General features: G+C 44.6%; 1 protein-coding gene across 1 annotated transcript; it reads left to right on the top strand.

The window, feature by feature from the left end:
* Positions 1–4,678: 4,678 nt before the first annotated feature.
* Positions 4,679–7,230, top strand: LOC127765345 (mitotic-spindle organizing protein 1B-like). The gene is made up of 2 exons (XM_052290216.1): positions 4,679–5,177; positions 6,409–7,230. The coding sequence occupies exon 1, from the start codon at positions 4,877–4,879 to the stop codon at positions 5,174–5,176; it is 300 nt and encodes a 99-aa protein (XP_052146176.1). The 5' UTR covers positions 4,679–4,876; the 3' UTR covers position 5,177; positions 6,409–7,230.
* Positions 7,231–20,305: the final 13,075 nt, after the last annotated feature.

The following is a 20,305-nucleotide window of genomic DNA, read 5'->3' as shown; positions in this document are numbered from 1 at the left end:
TTGTGCTCGGTGCGCCTGTGCGAAGTGCGGTGAAATCCTGGACCGAGCCAGAAATCTCTAGAGCTGGCCCACATGCAGTGACTAGGCCCACATGCCAGTGCGCCTAATCCAGTTTAGGGCATCTCAATGTTTATTGCAAAATTAGGTGCTAGCAACGTTTGTCCGTCAGATGATAATAATAAGTTGAAAAGACATCACTACGTATATAGGAACATCAGTGAGTCGGGTTAGGTTTGGGCGGATCGAACATACCTGGCCCAACCCAAAACTACTCGCCCGCCCGTTCCCACTACTCTCATCAGGCGTAAAATAAAAACCCATGTCCATGCCCGTCAAGTATCATATACCATAGGTTTCCAACAACATATACATATAAACTATTACATTTAACATCTATGTTTAGCCATTAACTGTAAAACCATAAACAATCAATACTACACGTTATAATTATTCATAAAGTATTGGCGTGTTCGGAAGCCATTCATGTGGCAGCGCTACGGCTGCTCACTGCTATAGCTAGTCGCAATGCAGCCGTGGTAAACGCCAGCCGAGCATAGCCATTAAATATGAATCAAAATCCATAAATTCTGTAATCACAAATTATTTCGTCACCAAGAAAGAAAGCAAATGATTAAACCATTAATACTATATGACTTTGTTGCACTTATATATTTATGTTTTATGTTTTAGTTAGTGTTGACTGTTGACACACAATCTTCTAAAGTTCATGTATGAACATAAATATTTGGGTATCCATGAATCACTCATGTGCATAAAATAAACCCCACGCCACACCTGTTAATACATCGGGTTTGGATCGGCCATACCCAAGGGCATAAAATCTAACCCACACCCATACCCATTACGTGTGGTACGTGCGGTACTCGTGGGTACCCGATCCCACAGGTAAAATTGACATCTCTAAATGTACATACGTAGAGTGGGTAATAAGGTGGGACCCACAAAAATTCCCCAAACATGAACCATAGCACAATTGAAAAAATAGATAAAACCCACCAAAAACCGCTAATACCTAATAATAAGCTTATTACTTGCTATTTCATCACATTGTGGATGCCTTTACAGAGCTGGAGAACTTAATTAGTTGATTAATTAGGAGTAGCATTACACGTGCTTGCTCATAATCTTAACTTATAATATGTTCTATTAATATCATTTTCACAAAATATAGCTATATAAAAGTATTTTACTCGACTATGCAACAGCTCTATTAATACCATTTTCATATATAAAACCTTAATATTTTTTTTACTAATGAGATTTCAAGATCTCACTGCATTGCACATGTCCGGGACGGATACAACTTCTTTTAACGAGAAAGAAACCCGTGACCAAAGCATGTCGTGAAATACGCACATGGGGTGGGCGTGCTTCTACCATGCCTCCGGACAGTTGAATTAATCTAGATATCATGAATGCGTCGATAAGGATACTAGGGCGAGAAATCCGGGCAAATACTCCCCTCACGTGCCGATCGCTAGCGCAACCATGGCCCAACACCCAGCTCCTCTAGAAAGGCCATCACTGATCTGAAAAGTGTATCTATAGGTCGGATAGACTGATTCTACAAATACGTAGCCCTAGGAATCAATAGAAAACAAGTGCTAAGTTTCATTAAACATCAGCATACATCTTTCAGTAAACACCAGCATCATACAAAAAAATAATTTTTAGAAGCAAGCTTTTGAGAATGGAACAATATAGGGGTATTGCTAGTGGGCGGGTGATCGCTTCCCTCTCCTCCTAGCGATCACCCGTCCCTCCCCCCTATACACTCTTCCTCTCCCCCTTCCTCCTCCCCTTCTTCTCTTCCTATTACAGTTCACCATAATTTTTTTAAATAAACAAAGTTGGAAAAATTTATGTATAGAAATACTATATATAAAAAATTTGAATTCAAATTCAAATTTGAAACGGGTATGTAACTTTTGACTTATAAACTTTGGGTCTATAAACTAATATTTGAATTTGAATTCAAATTTGAATCGGGTATGTAAACTTTTGACTTATAAACTTTGGGTCTATAAATTTTGAGTAAATTCCCTGTATGCACCTTAAAACTGACTCAATCCTTTCCATGCCCTCCAATTTTGACCGATTCCCTGTGTATGTTCCCTCCCATGTCCCTACCGTTAGGCATCTGTTAGTTCTGTTAGTGCATACATCCATTACGTTGTCAATAATTTCAAAAAAAAGACCAAAATGCCCAACGAAAACCTAGGTAACAACCAGCAAGGCAGCAACAGTGAGAAATCCCCAAATAATCTCCAATCTCTCGTCTCCCCTCGACGCAGCCGGCGCTGTGCGCCGCCGCCGTCCTTTCGTGGCCGTCGCCACCGTTCCTCCCGTGGCCACCGGCCTTGCGCTCCCATCCCCGCCGTCGATTCGGCGCCAGCGGTCCTGTCGCCCTCGAGCTCTCGTCGGCGGCAGCGGCGGCGGCTTCGGCTCCCATCGGTTCCGGCGACGGTGGCTTCGGCTCCCTTCGGCCCTAGCGACGGCAGCCAATCGACGCTGCAGGTGCTGTCCTGGTTGCTCAAGATCTCGGCAGCAGTGGCCCAGGCAGCAGCCGCCTTGTTGAGAGGTCTCAGCGGCTGCTGCTGCTGGCTCCCGAGCTCTATCCCCTACTGCTCCCATCCGACTAGGTTGATTTCATTCATATGTAGATGTGTATGATTTCTTTTCTTCTTGACAGTTGATATTGAGAAGGGAATGCAAGATGTGCAGGTATAAATCACTGTAATGTTCGCTTTTTCAGACATTTAGTGCGATGTGCCATGGGTACTGTTTATATTACTGTGTAATTTGGCCATGTGATGGCATTTACTTAGTGTGTGCCTTTCTCCACTATCATGAGAAAATTAGCATAATGACAACCTTGGTTAACATACACAGTACTTGCCTTGTTCTTTTAGTTTGTCATTTGCATTCGTTTTATGGCCATGATGCTTATGATCCACACAGTGGAGTGCGCATGGATGATCCATGTAGTGCCTTGTCAAAATTTCTATAAATTGCTGGCCATCTCATAGTATATGATGCACTCGTTGATATTTCAATCTTTCTCAACCTCTCAAATAGAATCGGTCACTAAGAACTCAAATTGCACTCTTAAGGGCACAGTGGACATTTCCAGGTAAATTAACCACTCAATGCTGTGAGAACTAACGGTAGGGATGGGAGGGATCACAGCGAAATCTCGAAGGCACACAGGGGATTGGTTTGAGGTACATACAGGGAATTTACTCATAAATTTTAGGTGTATAAACTTTAGACGTATAGAAATACTATATATAAAAATATTTGAATTCAAATTCAAATTTGAATCAGATATAATTCAAATTCAAATTTGAATCGGGTATGTAAATTTTTGACTTATAAACTTTGGGTCTATAAACTTTAGGTGTATAAACTTTAGATGTATAGAAATACTATATATACAAAATATTTGAATTCAAATTCAAATTTGAATCGGGTATATAAACTTTTGACTTATAAACTTTGGGCCTTTAAACTTTAGGTGTATAAACTTTAGATATATAGAAATACTATATATAAAAAATATTTGAATTTAAATTCAAATTTGAATCGGATATATAAACTTTTGATTTATAAACTTTGGATCTCTAATCTTTAAATGTGTAAACTTGAGGTGTACAAACTTTAGGTGCATAAATTTACTAAAATAGTAAAGTAATGCGGTAAAAAAAAAAGGAAACCACGTGGAGGAGGAGGGGCGCACTACGGGCATCTATCGCCTGTTAGCCATTTTGACGATATAGGAGTAACATCTTTCAGCAAACAACAACATCATACCAAAAATAATTTTCAGAAGGCAGCTTGCATGAAAAAGATCTTCATCATACGTAGGAACCATACAGTGATAGTGTGATACAAACTCCTAAAATTATTTCCATCAGAAACGTATCAATGGATGATGTGTTTTACCGATGGTTGATGTGTTTTACTGAACCCATCAGCATGAAGGTGTTCTCGTGTGAAAATCCAAAGGTGTTTTCGTGTGAAAATCCAAAGATTCCAAACAAGGTTCTGTTCTCTCCAAAGGCGTCCACGATATGTCATATAGAACAATTTTATTTTTTTTTTTGCATATAGCTACTACCTCCGTCCCATAAAAAACCAATCTAGTACTACGAATCTAGAAATACATATGTCCTTATTCATCGTAACAGAATATGTCACATCCGATCTTAGATTCGTTTTTTATGGGACGGAGGGAGTATTTAGCAACTAACAATATGCATACCTGATTCTCCCTCCTAATAAGTGCATATAGAAAAATTTAGCAACTAACAATATGCGTACTCTGATTCTTCCTACTATGAGAACATTGAGATGCATCCTATAATGCAACGGAACTCCGGCATTATCTATTATCTATCAACTTACTCCGTCATTCTTCTTCCATCTTATAATATAGCAATCTAGAACTGGATGTGACACTTTACAGTTCCTGCATTATCAATCAACTTACTCGTCTCCTCCATCTTATAATATAGCAATCTAAAATTGGATGTGCCATTTTACAGTACAATGAATCTGGACAGAAAGTATGTTTAGATTCATTATACTATGAAGTGTCTCGTCTGTTATAGATTACTATATTATGGGACAGAAAAAGTAGCACAAAGTCAGTATCAGGAGCTCCTGCTTGGTGTTGGCGGCGGCTGCTAGGCAGAGGACGAGGCGTTGCGGCCCAATACCTGCCCGGAAGTGAAGTGGATCTGGAGCAGTGAGTGAGGTTGGCCGCGCCACCCTCAACTGCGACGGCAACCTTGTCTTCCTCCTCTACCGCGAAGGTCCAGGCCCACCATCCACCGGAGGCCGGAGGTGATCGATGGCGCCGCACGAGACGGAGACGGGGACGGAGTCTGCGGCGGCAAGGCAGGCGAAGGAGTCGCTGGAGCTGGCGTTCCAGATGTCCCAGATCCTGGACACCGGCCTCGACCGCCACACGCTCTCGCTGCTCATGGCGCTCTGCGACCGCGGCGCCAACCCCGAGGCCCTCGCGGCCCTCGTCCGCGAGCTCTCCTCGGCGGCTCCTCCGACCGCCGCAACTACTCCCGCGTCCACCGCCACCGCCGTGCCGTCAACAAAAGCCGCCTCGCTTTTCCCCTCCGGTCTTCGCCAACCCTAGGGTTCGTGCCCCCTTTTCTCAGACAAGATCACTATCACTTGATCCTACATTAGGTTGCCTTAGAATGTAAATTAGCGAATCGTTCTGCTCTGTAGATTATTTTTTAGCTGCAACACGTTCCTGGCTTGTTTCTTTAAGAGGGATTAAGCACTATGACATGGATTCGTTTGGAGATATGGGGATATTGGTATGACATGAATATGTGATTGCACGGACAGTTGACATTAAGATTGTAAACACATCTCTATTTGGGTCACTATTGATAATTCTGAATTCAACTTCCATGATATGGAATGGCATCAAGAACTGTTGTTTCCGTCGATGAGGAATTACAATGACTGCCAATCTGCCATCTTGATGTTCCATTGTGCTAGGGAGATCCTGTTAGCTATTCCTTCTCTGTCAGTTTATCATTGCGGTGTAGTCATTTGGCAACAACTTATAATTTCATCAGCTGTGTAGGTTGGCTGAGTTTTGAGCCCACCTATGTTTTCTTCGCCACTCTGGGTTAATAATCTTCATTCCGTGGTTAAATCCTCATCAGTTGGTTCATTCTCCTTTAATAACGGATTAGATAAAAAGGTCATTCTTGAGAACTGTAGGTTGTTTGGGGTTTGGTCATGCCTTGGACCAACAAGGCACTGAAAAGGCATCCTATGCTCCCCACCAGTGATGTATTTGGGTTGGCTTTGCTGATGTAGCAAGTAGTAACGTTGGATTCAACTGAGTTCCTGTTTACAGTCTGGTAAATGTTAATTATAGGCTTTTGATGTTTATATTGTTCACCTCTTAGAGTAAAAAACTGAAAAGAATCCTTTCTATTGCTATGATACTATGAAACCAACGTCGTTCAAAAAACAAGATACTATGAAACTAACAACATAAGTACTGACTCGAGAGAAGTTGCAATTGGTTCCTAACATTCTCATTCCCTGAGCCTGACCAAATTTACTGCGGTGTTTAAAATCTCAGTTGACATGCCCGTGCGATCACTGCCAGCAGTACCAATTTTTTTACAGTCATTTCAACACTACACTACCTTGCAATTCATATTGCTTTGGTTTCACTTATTTTTAGCATGATAGAAATATTTAGTGTTCTTGTGGTTTCAAGTTCTGTTATTAGCTTTCTTATCAGGTGCAGCTAGGCTCAACAGGATTTTATTCCAACTGTTTTTCTTGGTATAGTTGCCGACTTGCCGTCCGTTAACTGTTAACTGTTTGCTTAAGCAGGTAGTGAAAACCGGTGGAACCAATTTGCTTGATCGGTAGAGCAGACTCGAGATTTGATTGCTGGAAGAAAGGTATTGTCAAACTTAAGGAAGATGCTAAATCTTGCTGTAGAATGCATTTCTGATGTTGTGGTGGCCTGTTTCCCCAAGGAAGGTGTGGTTCATGGAACGCTGCGTGATTTGCTTGAGTTGTGGAAGATAAGAGTTTAGTAATCGTGGGAACGTTGCCTTTCCTATTTCCAATAGCCAATTGTATGTATCCACCACACGTATGGTCTTTTATTATGGCAAAATTGGTTATATAACATCAAAAGTTCATGTTTTTGGTTTTATAGCACCGAAAGTTACCGGTTCACTTTAATAGCACCCAAAGTTCACCCTGTTCCTATTTTTAGCACTTCCGTCAATTTTTCCGTCCGTCTTGATCGGTATTGATCCAGACATACACGATATGACATTTCTACCCCTCATTGACATGCATTATACTTGTACTTGTGAGGGGTAGAAATGTCATATCGTGTGTGTGGCTGTATCAATAATGATCAAGACGGACGGAAAACGATCGAGAATTGACGGAAATGTTAAAAATGGAAACATGGTGAACTTTGTGTGCTATTAAAGTGAACCGGTAACTTTCGGTGCTATAAAACCAAAAACGTGAACTTTCGATGCTATATAACCAATTTTGCCTATTATTAATTATCCTCTCTTGACCTAGAAGTCCTTTGCTTTGTCATGTGCTTATCTAAGAAGGGATCTGTCATCGCCATTGGTCGAACTCTCATTTTCAGATAATAATTGAAAGCAATGAGTGATATCTCTATTCCACCTGGTTCAAGTTCAAGTGCACTGCAGCTTTTCATTGCTGTTCCATTTGGCCTTTTTTTTTTTGCCAAATTCTACTCTCGATTTTATCCTGTTTTTTTTTTGCCAAATTCTACTCTCGATTTTATCCTGTCCAGACAAAACTGATAACATTTCATTCAGTTTTTTTTTTGCCCTTTTAGAGAAAAACTTGATCAAGCCAAATCACTGAATTTAGGTCTTATTTTTTTCAAAAGATGATACGGTCAGGATTGGTGGCTGAATCTTTATCAAAAAGTTGAAAACAACTTAATCGAATCGAACAATCATAGATATATAAAAATAATTGTTTAGTCCGGCCTGCCTTAGACTAGGTCGGCCTTTGTATTTGTGCGACCTAGTGGGCTGGTTCTCACGCTCGATTTCAGGTCATTACTAGGAGAAAAAAAGAACAATAATTTCCAATCGAACCAACCGTTGTATAGTAGATGCCCCCGTCCATCCGGCTCAACGTTGACAAAAGCGGTAAATAGTTGAGAAAATTTCTTCTATGCCTTTAAAAATTTAGCCAATCCCTTCTACGTCTCTGAATTTTGCCCACTCCCTTGTATATCCCCTAATTCTGATCTTTATCTCTTTCATACCCATTCCATTAATTGACTATTTAATTCCTATGAAAAGGATCATTTTGCCCTTAGATATGAATGAAACATGAAAATTGTAGACTAGCTATATTGTTGGAACTGTATAATTTTGTTATATAAGACTACTATATTCACGATTTTATTGTACAAGGACTATTCATGGTAAAGTTCTTTTACATAATGATTTAAAATTACTGTTTATTTACTTATTAAAAGAGTATATGTAGTATTTTAGGTAGTTCACCATATTTTTTTTTTCTTGTTGTATATATTATATAGGAATGCTTTCCAAAGCTATCTTTATCATTTAAAGAAATGCTACACATACTTTTTTTAATATATATTAAAATTTCTATGTACAACAAGCTTATGAATATTATGGTCACAAAACAATTTTCTATACTTCAAACAATATAGTCCATAAATTTCTACATATTCCTTATATAGTGAAGGGTAAAACTGACTTTTCTACACATATTAAACAGTCAATTAACGGCAAGGGTATGGAAAGGATCCAAATCAAATTTTAGAGATATACAAGTGAGTGAAGAAAATTTAGGGGCATAGAAGGGATCGGCTAAAATTTCAGGGATACGGAAGGAATTTTCTCATAGTTGAATGTACCACTTGAGAGGGCAAATTTGCAAGCATAAAAAGGGGCATTCGCGCATAGAGCTACCCACCACCCACCGGAGGCCGGAGGTGACACGATGCATGGTGACACGATGCATGAGATGGAGATGGAGTCGGTGGTGGCAAGGCATGCGAAGGAGTCGCTGGAGCTAGCGTTCTGGATGTCCCAGATTCTGGACACTAGTTGCGACCGCCACACGCTATCGCTACTCATGGCGCTGTGCGACCGCCAACCGTGGCGCCAACCCCGAGGCCCTCGATGCCCTCATTCGCGAGCTGTCCTCGGCAGCTCCTCCGACAGCCACCACCGCCACCGCAATCACCCCCGCGTCCAACGCCACCGCCGCGCCATCCACAAAACCTGTGGTGCTATTTCCCTCCGGCCTTCTCTAACCCTAGGGTTCATGCCCCCTTTTCTTAGACGAGATCACCATCACTTGACGCAACTGGAAAGGTAAGTGTTTTTTTCCTCATTCTGATACATAGAGTTTAAGTTTAATTTCTGCAAATTTTCTTAGTATTTAGACTTTTGTTTACAATTTATGTAGGGCCTACCCTCCATTATTTTCCACTCACAACACGCTTCTCATTTCCATCTCTCCTCCCTAGCTTGCGATACCAAAGCGTTTGTCAAATTCAACCGAATCCAGCAAGCTTCACCAGACCTGACCACTCTTAACCAATCAAATCCATATTGTATATAGTCCAACCTTCACGTATGTTGAAAGTACATCAACTTGAGCAAAGAGAATCCCCATATAATTGGACACTAAGAAACAACATGCATAATTCATGAAGTATCGAGAATATGAGAACATTTGTCAAAGCAATATCACTTAACAACCCATAAGAAAATAATATTTGCATAAGCTAAATAAGAAATGATTAGAGTATAGAAGGAAACATAAATTATTAGTTAGGAACTAATCACAGAGCAACTATGTCTAAAATTTTAGTGTCAGTGTGAGATGATGAGTATATAAAAAGTAATGGATGTTGTGCAGACGTAGAAGGAAGGTGCTCCTCTAAAGTTAGAGGGACATGTGTCACTGACATGTGGCTCCCATGTCCCTCTAATTTAAAGTTAGAGGAGCCTCTTCCGGCGTGGAATGTGTTTAGGGCTCTCAATCACCTGCAAGCGTGGGTGGAAAAGTCCATTACTGCGCATATTCTGAAGAGAGAGAAGGAATGGATTGAGTAGTTCATTGCCACCCATAGCTACGACTACTTGAGTGGCAGTAATGTGCTCAGTTCAGCACGCGGTCTACACCATTGTGATTAGGCCTCTCATAGTGCAAGCTATGGGGCCCGTACCCCTAGCCTAAAAAGTTGGTCCCAAGACACCCACCCCACAGTGCAAGCACCTATATATGTGTGGCTTAATTGGATGGAGACACAGGTGAAAGAAACGAAACCCACAATGGGCGTGACCCTACTAGCGCGAGGACACGGGGAGTGCAAGGAAATAAATTCCTTACTGTTATGAAATCGCGTTCTTTTGTTGTGCACAGACACACAGGAATTTAGAAACACAGGAACAAGAAAACAGGATATAGGGAGGAGGAGGAGTGCTCTATTTATTTCTTTTACTTTCACTTGTTACAGCATAATGAAAGGGACCCTCTATTTATAATAGGAGTGACTCAGATGAATACAAGAGCACAGTGTTTGAACTATTTGAAATTTCCTCCTCTCTTCATTAATTTGGCCACCATTCAAAGTCCTCCATTTATATACTGTTCTCTGGAGTTCTAAACTTACTTGGACTTTGATTCACAACACTCCCCCTTGTCCAAATTTATGCCATGTGTATGCCTCGTTAAAAACTCCCCTCCAAAACCCAGTGGGAAAAAAGAGGTAGGAGAAAAGAGTACATCACAAGCTTTACTTATGTTGCATCTGTTGCCTCATTAAAAACCTTGCATGAGAAAACCCAGTGGGAAAAAAAACTCATCAAGGGAAAAAGAGTACAATAGTTGATATTGGGTTAGGCCTTCAGGACCAACCCGTGATCTTCGGGATCACAATCATGGGCCAAGGTTTCAGGGTTTGTCTCTCCCTGAACCCTGCAATTCCCCAAGCCGTCTCATGCCAATTCCACGAACACATCTATAGAAGCTAGAAGCTAGCAGAGATTTTGTGAATAAATCTGCGAGGTTTTCACATGACCTGGTTTGCAGGATATTTATCTCCCTACTCTCCTGGAGCTCATGAGGATAAAAGAATTTGGGAGCAATGTGTTTTGTGAGATTGCTCTTTAAATAGCCCATATGCATCTGTGCAACACAAGCTGCATTATCTTCATAGATAATGGTGGGGGTGTCGATTGTATTCATACCACATGACTTCTGGATGTGATTGATCATCCGTCGGAGCCAAACACATTCTCGTGCAGCTTCATATAGGGCAATTATCTCTGAGTGGTTGGTAGATGTGACAACCAGAGTCTGCTTTACAGACCACCATGAAATGGCTGCACCACCACAGAGAAACACAAAACCAGTTTGTGATCTGGCATTATGTGGGTCAGACATATAGCCAGCATCAACATATCCCTCCATAGTTAAATCCCCTTTTCTTGGAAACCACAACCCAAGGTCCCGAGTACCTTGTAGGTATTTGAGGATGGTTTTCACGCCGACCCAATGCCTTCGAGTAGGTGCGGCACTGTACCTAGCCAACAAGTTCACTGCAAATGCAATGTCTGGGCGTGTGCAATTTGTAAGGTACATTAGTGGTCCAATGGCACTGAGGTATGGGACTTCAGGTCCCAAAGGTTTCTCATCCTCTTCCTTGGGTCGAAACGAATCTTTATCTGCCTCCAATGATCGAACGACCATGGGGGTTTTCAGAGGGTGACTCTTGTCCATATTGAACATTTCAAGTACCTTCTTCGTATAGGTGGACTGGTGTACAAACACTCCTTTAGGGAGGTGTTCGAGCTGCAGGCCCAAACAAAACTTGGTTTTGCCCAAGTCTTTCATCTCAAACTCCGCCTTGAGGTAAGTTGATGCTTCCTCAATGTCCCTTGTGGTTCCAATGATGTTCAAATCATCGACATAAACTGAGATGATACAAAATCCATTCTTGGATTTCTTTATGAACACACAGAGACAATCATCGTTGTTTGCATAACCTCTCCTCAAGAGAAAGTTACTCAAACGGTTGAACCACATCCTTCCGGATTGTTTCAACCCATATAACGACCGCTACATGCGGACGCTATACACGTTGCGGTTTTGATTAGGTCCAGGGATCTTAAGTCCTTCAGGGACTCTCATATATATTTCCGAATCAAGTGACCCATACAAGTATGCGGTCACAACATCCATCAACTGCATTTTTAAATTTAAGTTAGTTGCTATAGATATAAGATATCGGAACGTTATGCTACTTATGACGGGAGAGTAAGTTTCCTCGTAATCAATTCTGGGTCTTTGCGTGAACCCTTGTGCCACTAGCCTTGCTTTGTATCTTACCACATGGCCATGTTCATTCCTCTTCCGGAGGAAGACCCATTTACATCCTACAGGGATGACTTTAGGAGGTGTCAGGACTGTAGGCCCAAATACCTTCCTTTGGCAAAGCGAGCGCAATTCTGCCTCAATTGCTCCTTTCCATTTGTCCCAATCTGAGCGCTTTTGGCACTCAATCATGGACTTTGGTTCTAGATCCGGATCCTATAAGTCAGCAATTTTTGAGGCGAAATATATGTCGACAATAGTGGTCTTTCAATTATGACACACCCAATTCCACATAGTTAGTGGCAATCTCATCATGGTCATTCTCTAGATCATCGTGATTTCCCATAACGATGGAGCGAGGGTGTTCCAATCTTCCAATGCGATTATTTGTGCGCGATGCATCGGGGTTTCTATCTTTAGGAAGGGGTCCTTCAGGGACCATCTCAACATTAGGTTTAGCTGCCTCTTCAGGGGCATTATCAACTTCAGGTTGATCTTCTTTGACTGATTCCTTGAGTGATGCAAGTGGTTCAGGTCCTTGTCTACGCGGACGTCTTGGCGGAACCTTGTCCCGAGCTCCCAGAGGTCTCCCCCTCTTCCTAAGATTGGAGGAGACAGTAGAGTTGGTAACCTTCGAGGGTACCTGAACTCTCTCCGGCGCATTTATTGCAGGTATATGTGACCTTGTCACTCTTTTATGATTAGTGAAGGCATCTGGCAGCTCATTTGCAAGATTTTGAAAATGTATGATTCTTCGAACTTCCAGTTCGGATTCACTGGTGCGTGGGTCTATGGATTACATTGTAGATGCATTCCATTCAATTTCCTGGCATTCTTCTAGATGCCTATCTCCCCCTAATGCTGGGAAATGTTCTTCATCGAAGATACAATCAGCGTACCGAGCCGTATGAAGATCCCCAGTCATAGGCTCTAGATATTTGATTATGGACGGAGTTTCATAACCAACATACACCCCCATCTTCCGATGGGGGCCCATCGATGTACGATGAGGTGGTGGTATTGGCACGTATACCGCACAGCCAAATATACGCAGATGGGAAATACTTGGTTCTTTCCCACGCACCAATTGTGAGGGGGATGTGTTGTGATATGCAGTTGGCCTGAGTTGGATCAGTGCTGCAGCATGCAACACTGCATGGCCCCAACAACTGGTTGGTAGCTTACAATTCTGCAACAACGATCTTGCAATCCACTTGATCCTCTTGATCAAGGATTCAGCTAGACCATTTTGTGTGTGAACATGTGGTACTGAATGCTCCACGCTAATACCCATAGCTAAGCAATAATCATCGAAAGCTTTCGACCTGAACTCACCAGCATTATCCATCCTAATGGATTGGATGCGGTTATCAGGGAAACTTGCTCTTAGCCTGATTATTTGTGCAATTAGCTTGGAGAAAGCGTGGTTCCTTGTGGACAACAGGTCCACATGGTTCCATCTCGTGGAGACATCAATGAATACCATGAAGTACCTAAACGGGCCCGACAGGGGTTGAATAGGTCCACAAATGTCACCTTGTATCCTTTGCAGGAACGCAGGCGACTCATCCCTGATCTTCAGGGGGGATGGTCTAGTGATTAGCTTCCCCTTTGCACATGCAGTGCAAACAAAATCTTCAGGATTCGGGAAGCTTTTGATATCGTGACCAGTAGAATTATTGATAATTCTTCTCATCATACCCAACCCAGGGTGACCTAAACGGTCATGCCATATACGAAATGATTCCGTATTTCTGAATATGGCTTTCATTGCAATATATCCTTCAGCGGGTTTTATGTACGTGTAGTACAAACCTAATGGCGATGAATGGAGTTTTTCAACCACGTGCTTTTCGTACCCATCGAATTTTGTGATGAGCAGGTATTTAGTACTATGCTCAATCTCGGTTTCTACATGGAAACCATTCGCACGGATATCTTTGAAACTCAGGAGCGTGCGCTTTGAGTCAGGATACAACAATGCATCCTTTACAAAGATTTGAGTACCCATAGGGAGGACCAACGTGGCACTTCCGGTGCCCACAATATGAGCATTGCTTCCGGCAATGGTCATAATATTTCCAGTTTTCTTAGTCAATGTATGGAAATACTTGGTTTCCCTTAGTATTGTGTTCGTGGTGCCACTGTCTACAAGACAGGTTTCCGCTTCAGCCATTGGGTTCCCACAAAGTATGTTAAATAAAATAAACATGAATTTAACATAAAGCATTCATTATAAGAAAAGCAACATTACACGATTCCTGGGGAAATATTACAAGGTTTAGACCATTTTTCACATTACAAATGCTCTTCGGGAGCATGAATGGTCAAACTAGATAATCCTACTATATGTGGGCATTGCATCGGGTGGTATGATATTCTAGGGATTACTGCAGGTCCCCAAAAATATCATAGTCATCAAGGAGGTCATCGTCATTGTCGTCCATCTCGACGTCTTCGCCTTTCCCTTTTGCGTCAATAACCTCGTCATCGTGCTTTTCAGGCTGGGCTTCAGGCACAGTGGTGAAGTGAGACTCATGTTGACCTTTACTTTTGTGTTTGCTAGCTTGGTAAAGGTCAACCAGGTGCTTGGGGGTGCGGCAGGTGCGGGACCAATGTCCCTTTGCCCCGCATCTAAAGCAATCACCTTGCTCTTCCCCATTTGGTTCACCTTTTTCCTCATTGGCTTTTCCTTTGCCCTTGGGCTTTCCCTTTCCTTTGCCTTTGAACATGGCACCTCCTTTCTCCTTCCATTTCCCGCTCCTACGGCCTCTCTTGCGGTTGCAAGAACTCTCAGCAACATTAGCGTGTGCTTCAGGCACAGCTAGAGAACCAGTAGGATGAGCAGAATGATTATCCATGAGGACTTGATTCTGTTGTTCTGCAACCATCAGTACTTCTATCAGCTCAGAGTACTTGGTGTACTTAGAGTTTCTGTACTGTTGTTGCAAAACCATGTTACTAGGGTGGAAGATGGACAGGGTTTTCTCAATCATATCCATGTCAGTGATCTTCTGGCCACATAGACTTAGTCTGGATACAAGCTTGTGTAAAGCAAAGTTATACGCTGTCACAGACTTAAAGTCTTGAAAGCGTAAGGTGATCTAGTCTTGTTGTGCTCTGGGGAGCATAATAGACTGTTGCTGGCCAAAACGGTCCTTCAGGGACTACCATAGGACCAGCGGATCCCTCTCAGTCATGTACTCAGACTTCAGGTTTGGGTCAAGATGGTGGCATATAAAGTACAACGCCTTTGCTTTATCAGGCTTTGTGCGTTCATCTCTTCCTTCGGGGAAGGGGGAAATGGTATGATCGAGACACATGCCATCGAGCCTGTTCTCGGCATCGTTAGCCCAAGTGAGGTAGTTGCTGCCATCCACGGCGAGCTTCTCAAAGTCCCTCTTTGCAATGTCCGACATGCTTGCACAATTTAATGCACAGGATTAGTGATTGTCGGTCACATGTATTCCTCAGGATTACATTTTATATAATCTTCAGGACCATACAAATTTCCCAGGCATAACCTTTAGGGTTACTTTTATAATGTAAATCACAATAAAGAAAATTTGCAATAAATAAAACCGCGAGATTTAAATATGAAAATAAATTGCAGTAATTAAATAAACTTAATAATGCAATGACATAAAATAAATATAATGGGCTTCAGGACACTAGAATTTTGCGGGCTTCGGGGCACACATTTGCTCAAAAACAGGATTTTACGGCTTTAAATCCGAGATGGGTCAAAAAGGACCCATTTGGAGGGTTTTTGGGCTGACCTATCAAGCCCAGTCATTTCTGGCCGTTGATTTTGATCAATGGCTCAGGTCCCTCCAGCCCCCATATAAAAGGGTGGGGTAAAAACCCTAGCCCTAGCCTCCTTTCCCACTCCTTTACGGCTTGTTTAGCAACTTGAGGGAAGGGGATTGGGAATTTACACGAGGGAATTGATGGTGAGATTAAGATGAGAATTTGATTTTTCATCCCAGTCTCTTGTTTGGAAGAGGTGGTGGAAATTGATATGGAGTTTAGGTTGAGATTAGGTCATTAATGAAAACGGATGGCTGAGATTTGTTTAGGCGAAGTAAAGGAGGAATTCCCTCCCAATTACCACCCCCTACCCAGGTATTGAAAAGGTGGGAGTTCATTCCTTAATTCCCCATCCTCATCCCACCAAAATTTCCATGTCTCCCAACCAAACAAAACAGTTAATAGGCTCATTCCTCTAAACTCCTAAAAACTCCCCCCAACCAAACGGGCCGTTACTCTTTCTCTTCCTCATCCTTTTTCAGAAACGTGCAGCAGGGAGAGAAAGGGGGCGTCGGTCAAGGGAGGAGGGCCGCGTGGGGCCCATGCCCGCGTCCCGAGGCCTGCGCGCACGCGCTCGAGGCCCTGCGGTGGCCGGCTGGGCCGTTCCTGCGCCAGGCTGTGGCTGGTCGCGTCCACGCCCGCGCCGAGCCGTGAGGCCGTGCGCCCGCTCCTGCACCAGCTGCGCGCGCTCGCGTCGCCTGCCTGTGCCGGGTTTGGAGCTCCTTCACCTTCTTCGGGACAGTGGGTGCCCGGTCTACATCGCGTTTTTAGGACGGCGATGATTTAGCCTTCCAGGGCCATTTCTTAACGAGCGAAGGCAAAACCATTCTTGCATCATCAAGCGAGCGGAGGCAGAGCCTTCATTGCTTCGCCATGGTTGTTTCCGGTATGGACAGCAACGACGGCATGGCCGCCTTCATGTTGCTGGGTGCTTCCGAAGCACCAACAACTCAGCAGGTGCATTTCTGTGTGTGTGCTTGTTCATAGTTGTGTTGTAGAGTGTAAGAACAAGCAGTTTGTAAAGAACTGATTTCTCACCTTCTTGCCCTTAGCTCTGTAGAACTCGTGCTGATAACGTGTTAAGAAATCGTGTTCTTTTGTTGTGCACATACACACAGGAATTTAGAAATAAAGGAACAAGAGACACAAGATGTAGGGAGGAGGAGTGCTCTGTTTATTTCTTTTACTTTCACTTGTTACAGCATAATGAAAGGGACCCTCTATTTATAATAGGAGTGACTCAGATGAATACAAGAGCACAGTGTTTGAACTATTTGAAATTTCCTCCTCTCTTCATTAATTTGGCCACCATTCAAAGTCATCCATTCATATACTGTTCTCTGGAGTTCTGGACTTACATGGACTTTGATTCACAACACTTACCTACCCTTCCAGCTGTTCTTCCTCCCCCATTCGCCTTCTCACTCGGTTTCTTTGTCGTGCTCTCCTCCCCGTCGACCGCGCCGCCGTGCGCCTCGCCTCGTCGTCGCCCGCGCCGCCCCGCCACGCCTCCTTCTCCTCGCCTCCCGCACCGCCACGCCTCCTTCTCCTACCTCCCGCGCCGCCGTGCCTCCTTGTCCTCGGTCCCATCGACCGCGCCGCCTCAGCTAGGAGCTCTGTCCGCCGCCCCTCCTCCGATCCGCGCCGGTGGCGTTGGCGGGGCCCGCAGCCGCGCAGCTCCAATGCCGCGCCTCCACCGTCGATGACGCTTCGTCCCCGTGGCGGCGGCCCCCAAGTCTCGAGCGGAGGAATTAGACGATGTGTCTGCGTTGTTCTTGCCCTTCTTTTTGTTGGTCTGGTATTTTTTGATTTTTTTTCCTTTCTGTTTTGATCTAATCTAGGAGTATGTCTTGGAGCCTTGGATTTTTTTCCCGTAGATGCTGTAAATGTTAGATGTATTCCATAATTTGCTTGAACTTGTTGGATTCCGCGGGAGGGCGATGAGCTCGGGGTGATGAGCTCGAGGAGGGGAAGGTGACGAGCTCGGCGGTGGCAGCTATGGCGCCGTCCGATGCGATGGACCGGAAGAATCGGTGGCGGGAGGACGAGGTTTGCTGTGGCGGGAGTGGAGTTTTGGAGGGCGAGACGGGGATTTCGCGATTCAGCGCACGCGCTCGCGTCGTGGAATCCGCGCGCGCCCTGGAACAGGCGAGGTTTTGTGCTGCTTCATTTGGTGACGAGCTGCCTAGCTGAGGCACGGTTCCATCCGCCACATCGGCGTTTTCCCTAGCTGGCCGTGTGAAGCACCGGTCCAGCTAGGAGCACTGTGAGAGGCCTTAGTAGTCTCATCTCCACTATTTATACCACTGTGGCTTTGCAAATCTTATGATGCGCAGGTACACCCTCCGTAAAAAAAATAGGATTGGATGTGACGTAACCTAATATAACGAATCTAGATAGACTATGTCTAGATTTGTTGTACTAAATTACGTCACATCCAATTCTAGGTTTGTTTTTTTTACGAAGGGAGTACTGAAGTTCATCAACCCATCCTTCAAAATTAATGGATATTTTGATCTAATGGATGCCAATTAAACTCAGACCGAAAGATGAAGGCGCATTTGCAAATTTACCACCGGTTTTTTTAATATTGCAAGGATGCCACTCGAATGACAGTTCTAGTGGCATTTTTGCAATTTTCTAGTGGCATTTTTGCAATAACGATTCAAAGTAGTGGTAAATTTGCAATTGCCCCGAAGATGAAGGACGGGAAATGGACTTATTGCTTTTCCGAATGTGAACGCTAGCATGCTAGTGTGAACCTCGGCTTCTAATCACCTGGGCTGTAAATCCAGGTCTGGAACTAAAAGGAATAAGTTCACTTTGTGACCCTCAAAAGTGATCGAAATCTAATCCGTGACCCTATACTACAAAAATGGATATCTCGACCCCCAAACTCTTAAAACTGGTGCAATTTGACTCCCTAGGCGGCGGTTTTGGAGGGCGGTTTTGCTGACGTGGCGGTATTGACCGGGTCTCCTTTACATGTGGCGTTTAGGTGGCATTTAGAACTAATAAATATGTGTGGGACCTATTTGTCATTGACACATAAAAGAAATCGTGGGACCCACGTATCCCTTCTCTTTCTCCCCTCCCTCCAGTTCCTTCTCCCTCCTCGCCGCTCTCTCTCTCTCCCGCGACGGGCGGCGAGGGCCGGAGCGGCGGCATGCAGAGACGCAGGAGTGACGGCGGCATACACTGGAGCGGCGACGGCGGTGGCACCCGGGCTGAGCTCCATGGCCTCCTCGCCGATGGCGACCCATGCGCGGCGAGTGGCGGAGGCGCGGGTGTGGCGCGGCGGCCTGCGAGCGGCGGAGACGCGGGAGTGGCGGCGGCAGGCACTGGAGCGGCAGCGGCAGGGGGCGGCAACAGGTGACGACAGCAAGGGAGCTGGCCGCTGGGCCACGACAGAAAGCCGCGCACCGCCGTTGGCCGTGGCATCTAGTAGCGCCCCGACGCGACGGGGCAGCCCCATCTCCCTCGACGGTCACTGGAATCGTACTCAGGGCACGCAGCCGCACCTCATCGCTGCAAAGGTTGAATCCGCGTAGCTCGAGCGGTAGCGGCGGCAGAGGTGGGCGGTAGCCTCGTGTCCCGAACGATGCCAACCCGCTGCGCACACCCATCTTGGGCACACACAATATCTCCTTGTCACTTTCCATCCCTGTCGAACAGAACCATCACAATCTCAAGCTGCTCAATTCAGCAACAAGCAAACAAATTGGCGTGGATACGTGCATATGCACATATCAAGAAGCACCCCGCTGCCACCACCACGAAAAATAAATGGATGAGAGGGAGAACCCACGTCGAGCGGTGAGCAGTAAGGACCCCATCTCCGCATCACCCTCCTTCTCACAGCCATCGTCGCGGCACTGATGCGACCACCGGTCTCAAGGGTGACCCTTACGCGGTTGGACCGTTGGAGTCGATGCCGTCATGGAGTTCCCAGGCAACCCGTGGTACGGCCCCGACCGTGTCATCTACCTCCGCCCGCTCTCCGGTGAGTTCCCCGGCTACTACGGTTGAGATACCGCCGAGCTCTCCGCCGACCCGGAGGCGTTTGTGAAGAACCACGAGCAGAAGGTGATTCCAACGCCCTCCCGCCTGCCGCCGCCCCCGGATGAACCCGACCGCGGCGAGAGAAGGGAGAGAGGGAGGATGAAGAAGGTGAGAGGATGATTGTGGGCTCCACATGTATGTGGGTCCCACAATTTTTTTTGTGTCGATGACAAATGGGTCCCACACATATTTTTTAAGTTATAAATGCCACCTAAACGCCACGTCAACGCTACATGTAAAGGAGACACGGTCAATACCACCACGTAGGCGCAACGTCAGCAAAACCGTCTAGGGGGTCAAATTGCACCGGTTCTAAGAGTTCGGAGATCAAGATATCCGGTTTTGTGGTCTAGGGTCACGAATTAGATTTCGATCACTTTTGAGGGTCACAAAGTGAACTTATTCCGAACTAAAACCGTGTCAGTATATGCACCACTTGCATGCGCACCGATCGAACGTATTTTTTCAAAAGAAAAAAAAA

The sequence above is a fragment of the Oryza glaberrima genome, chromosome 3 (assembly GCF_000147395.1).
Source record: "Oryza glaberrima chromosome 3, OglaRS2, whole genome shotgun sequence".
NCBI classification, from domain to species: domain Eukaryota; kingdom Viridiplantae; phylum Streptophyta; class Magnoliopsida; order Poales; family Poaceae; genus Oryza; species Oryza glaberrima.
The sequence above is the reverse complement of the archived record's forward strand: the minus strand, read 5'-3'. Positions and strand labels throughout refer to the sequence as shown.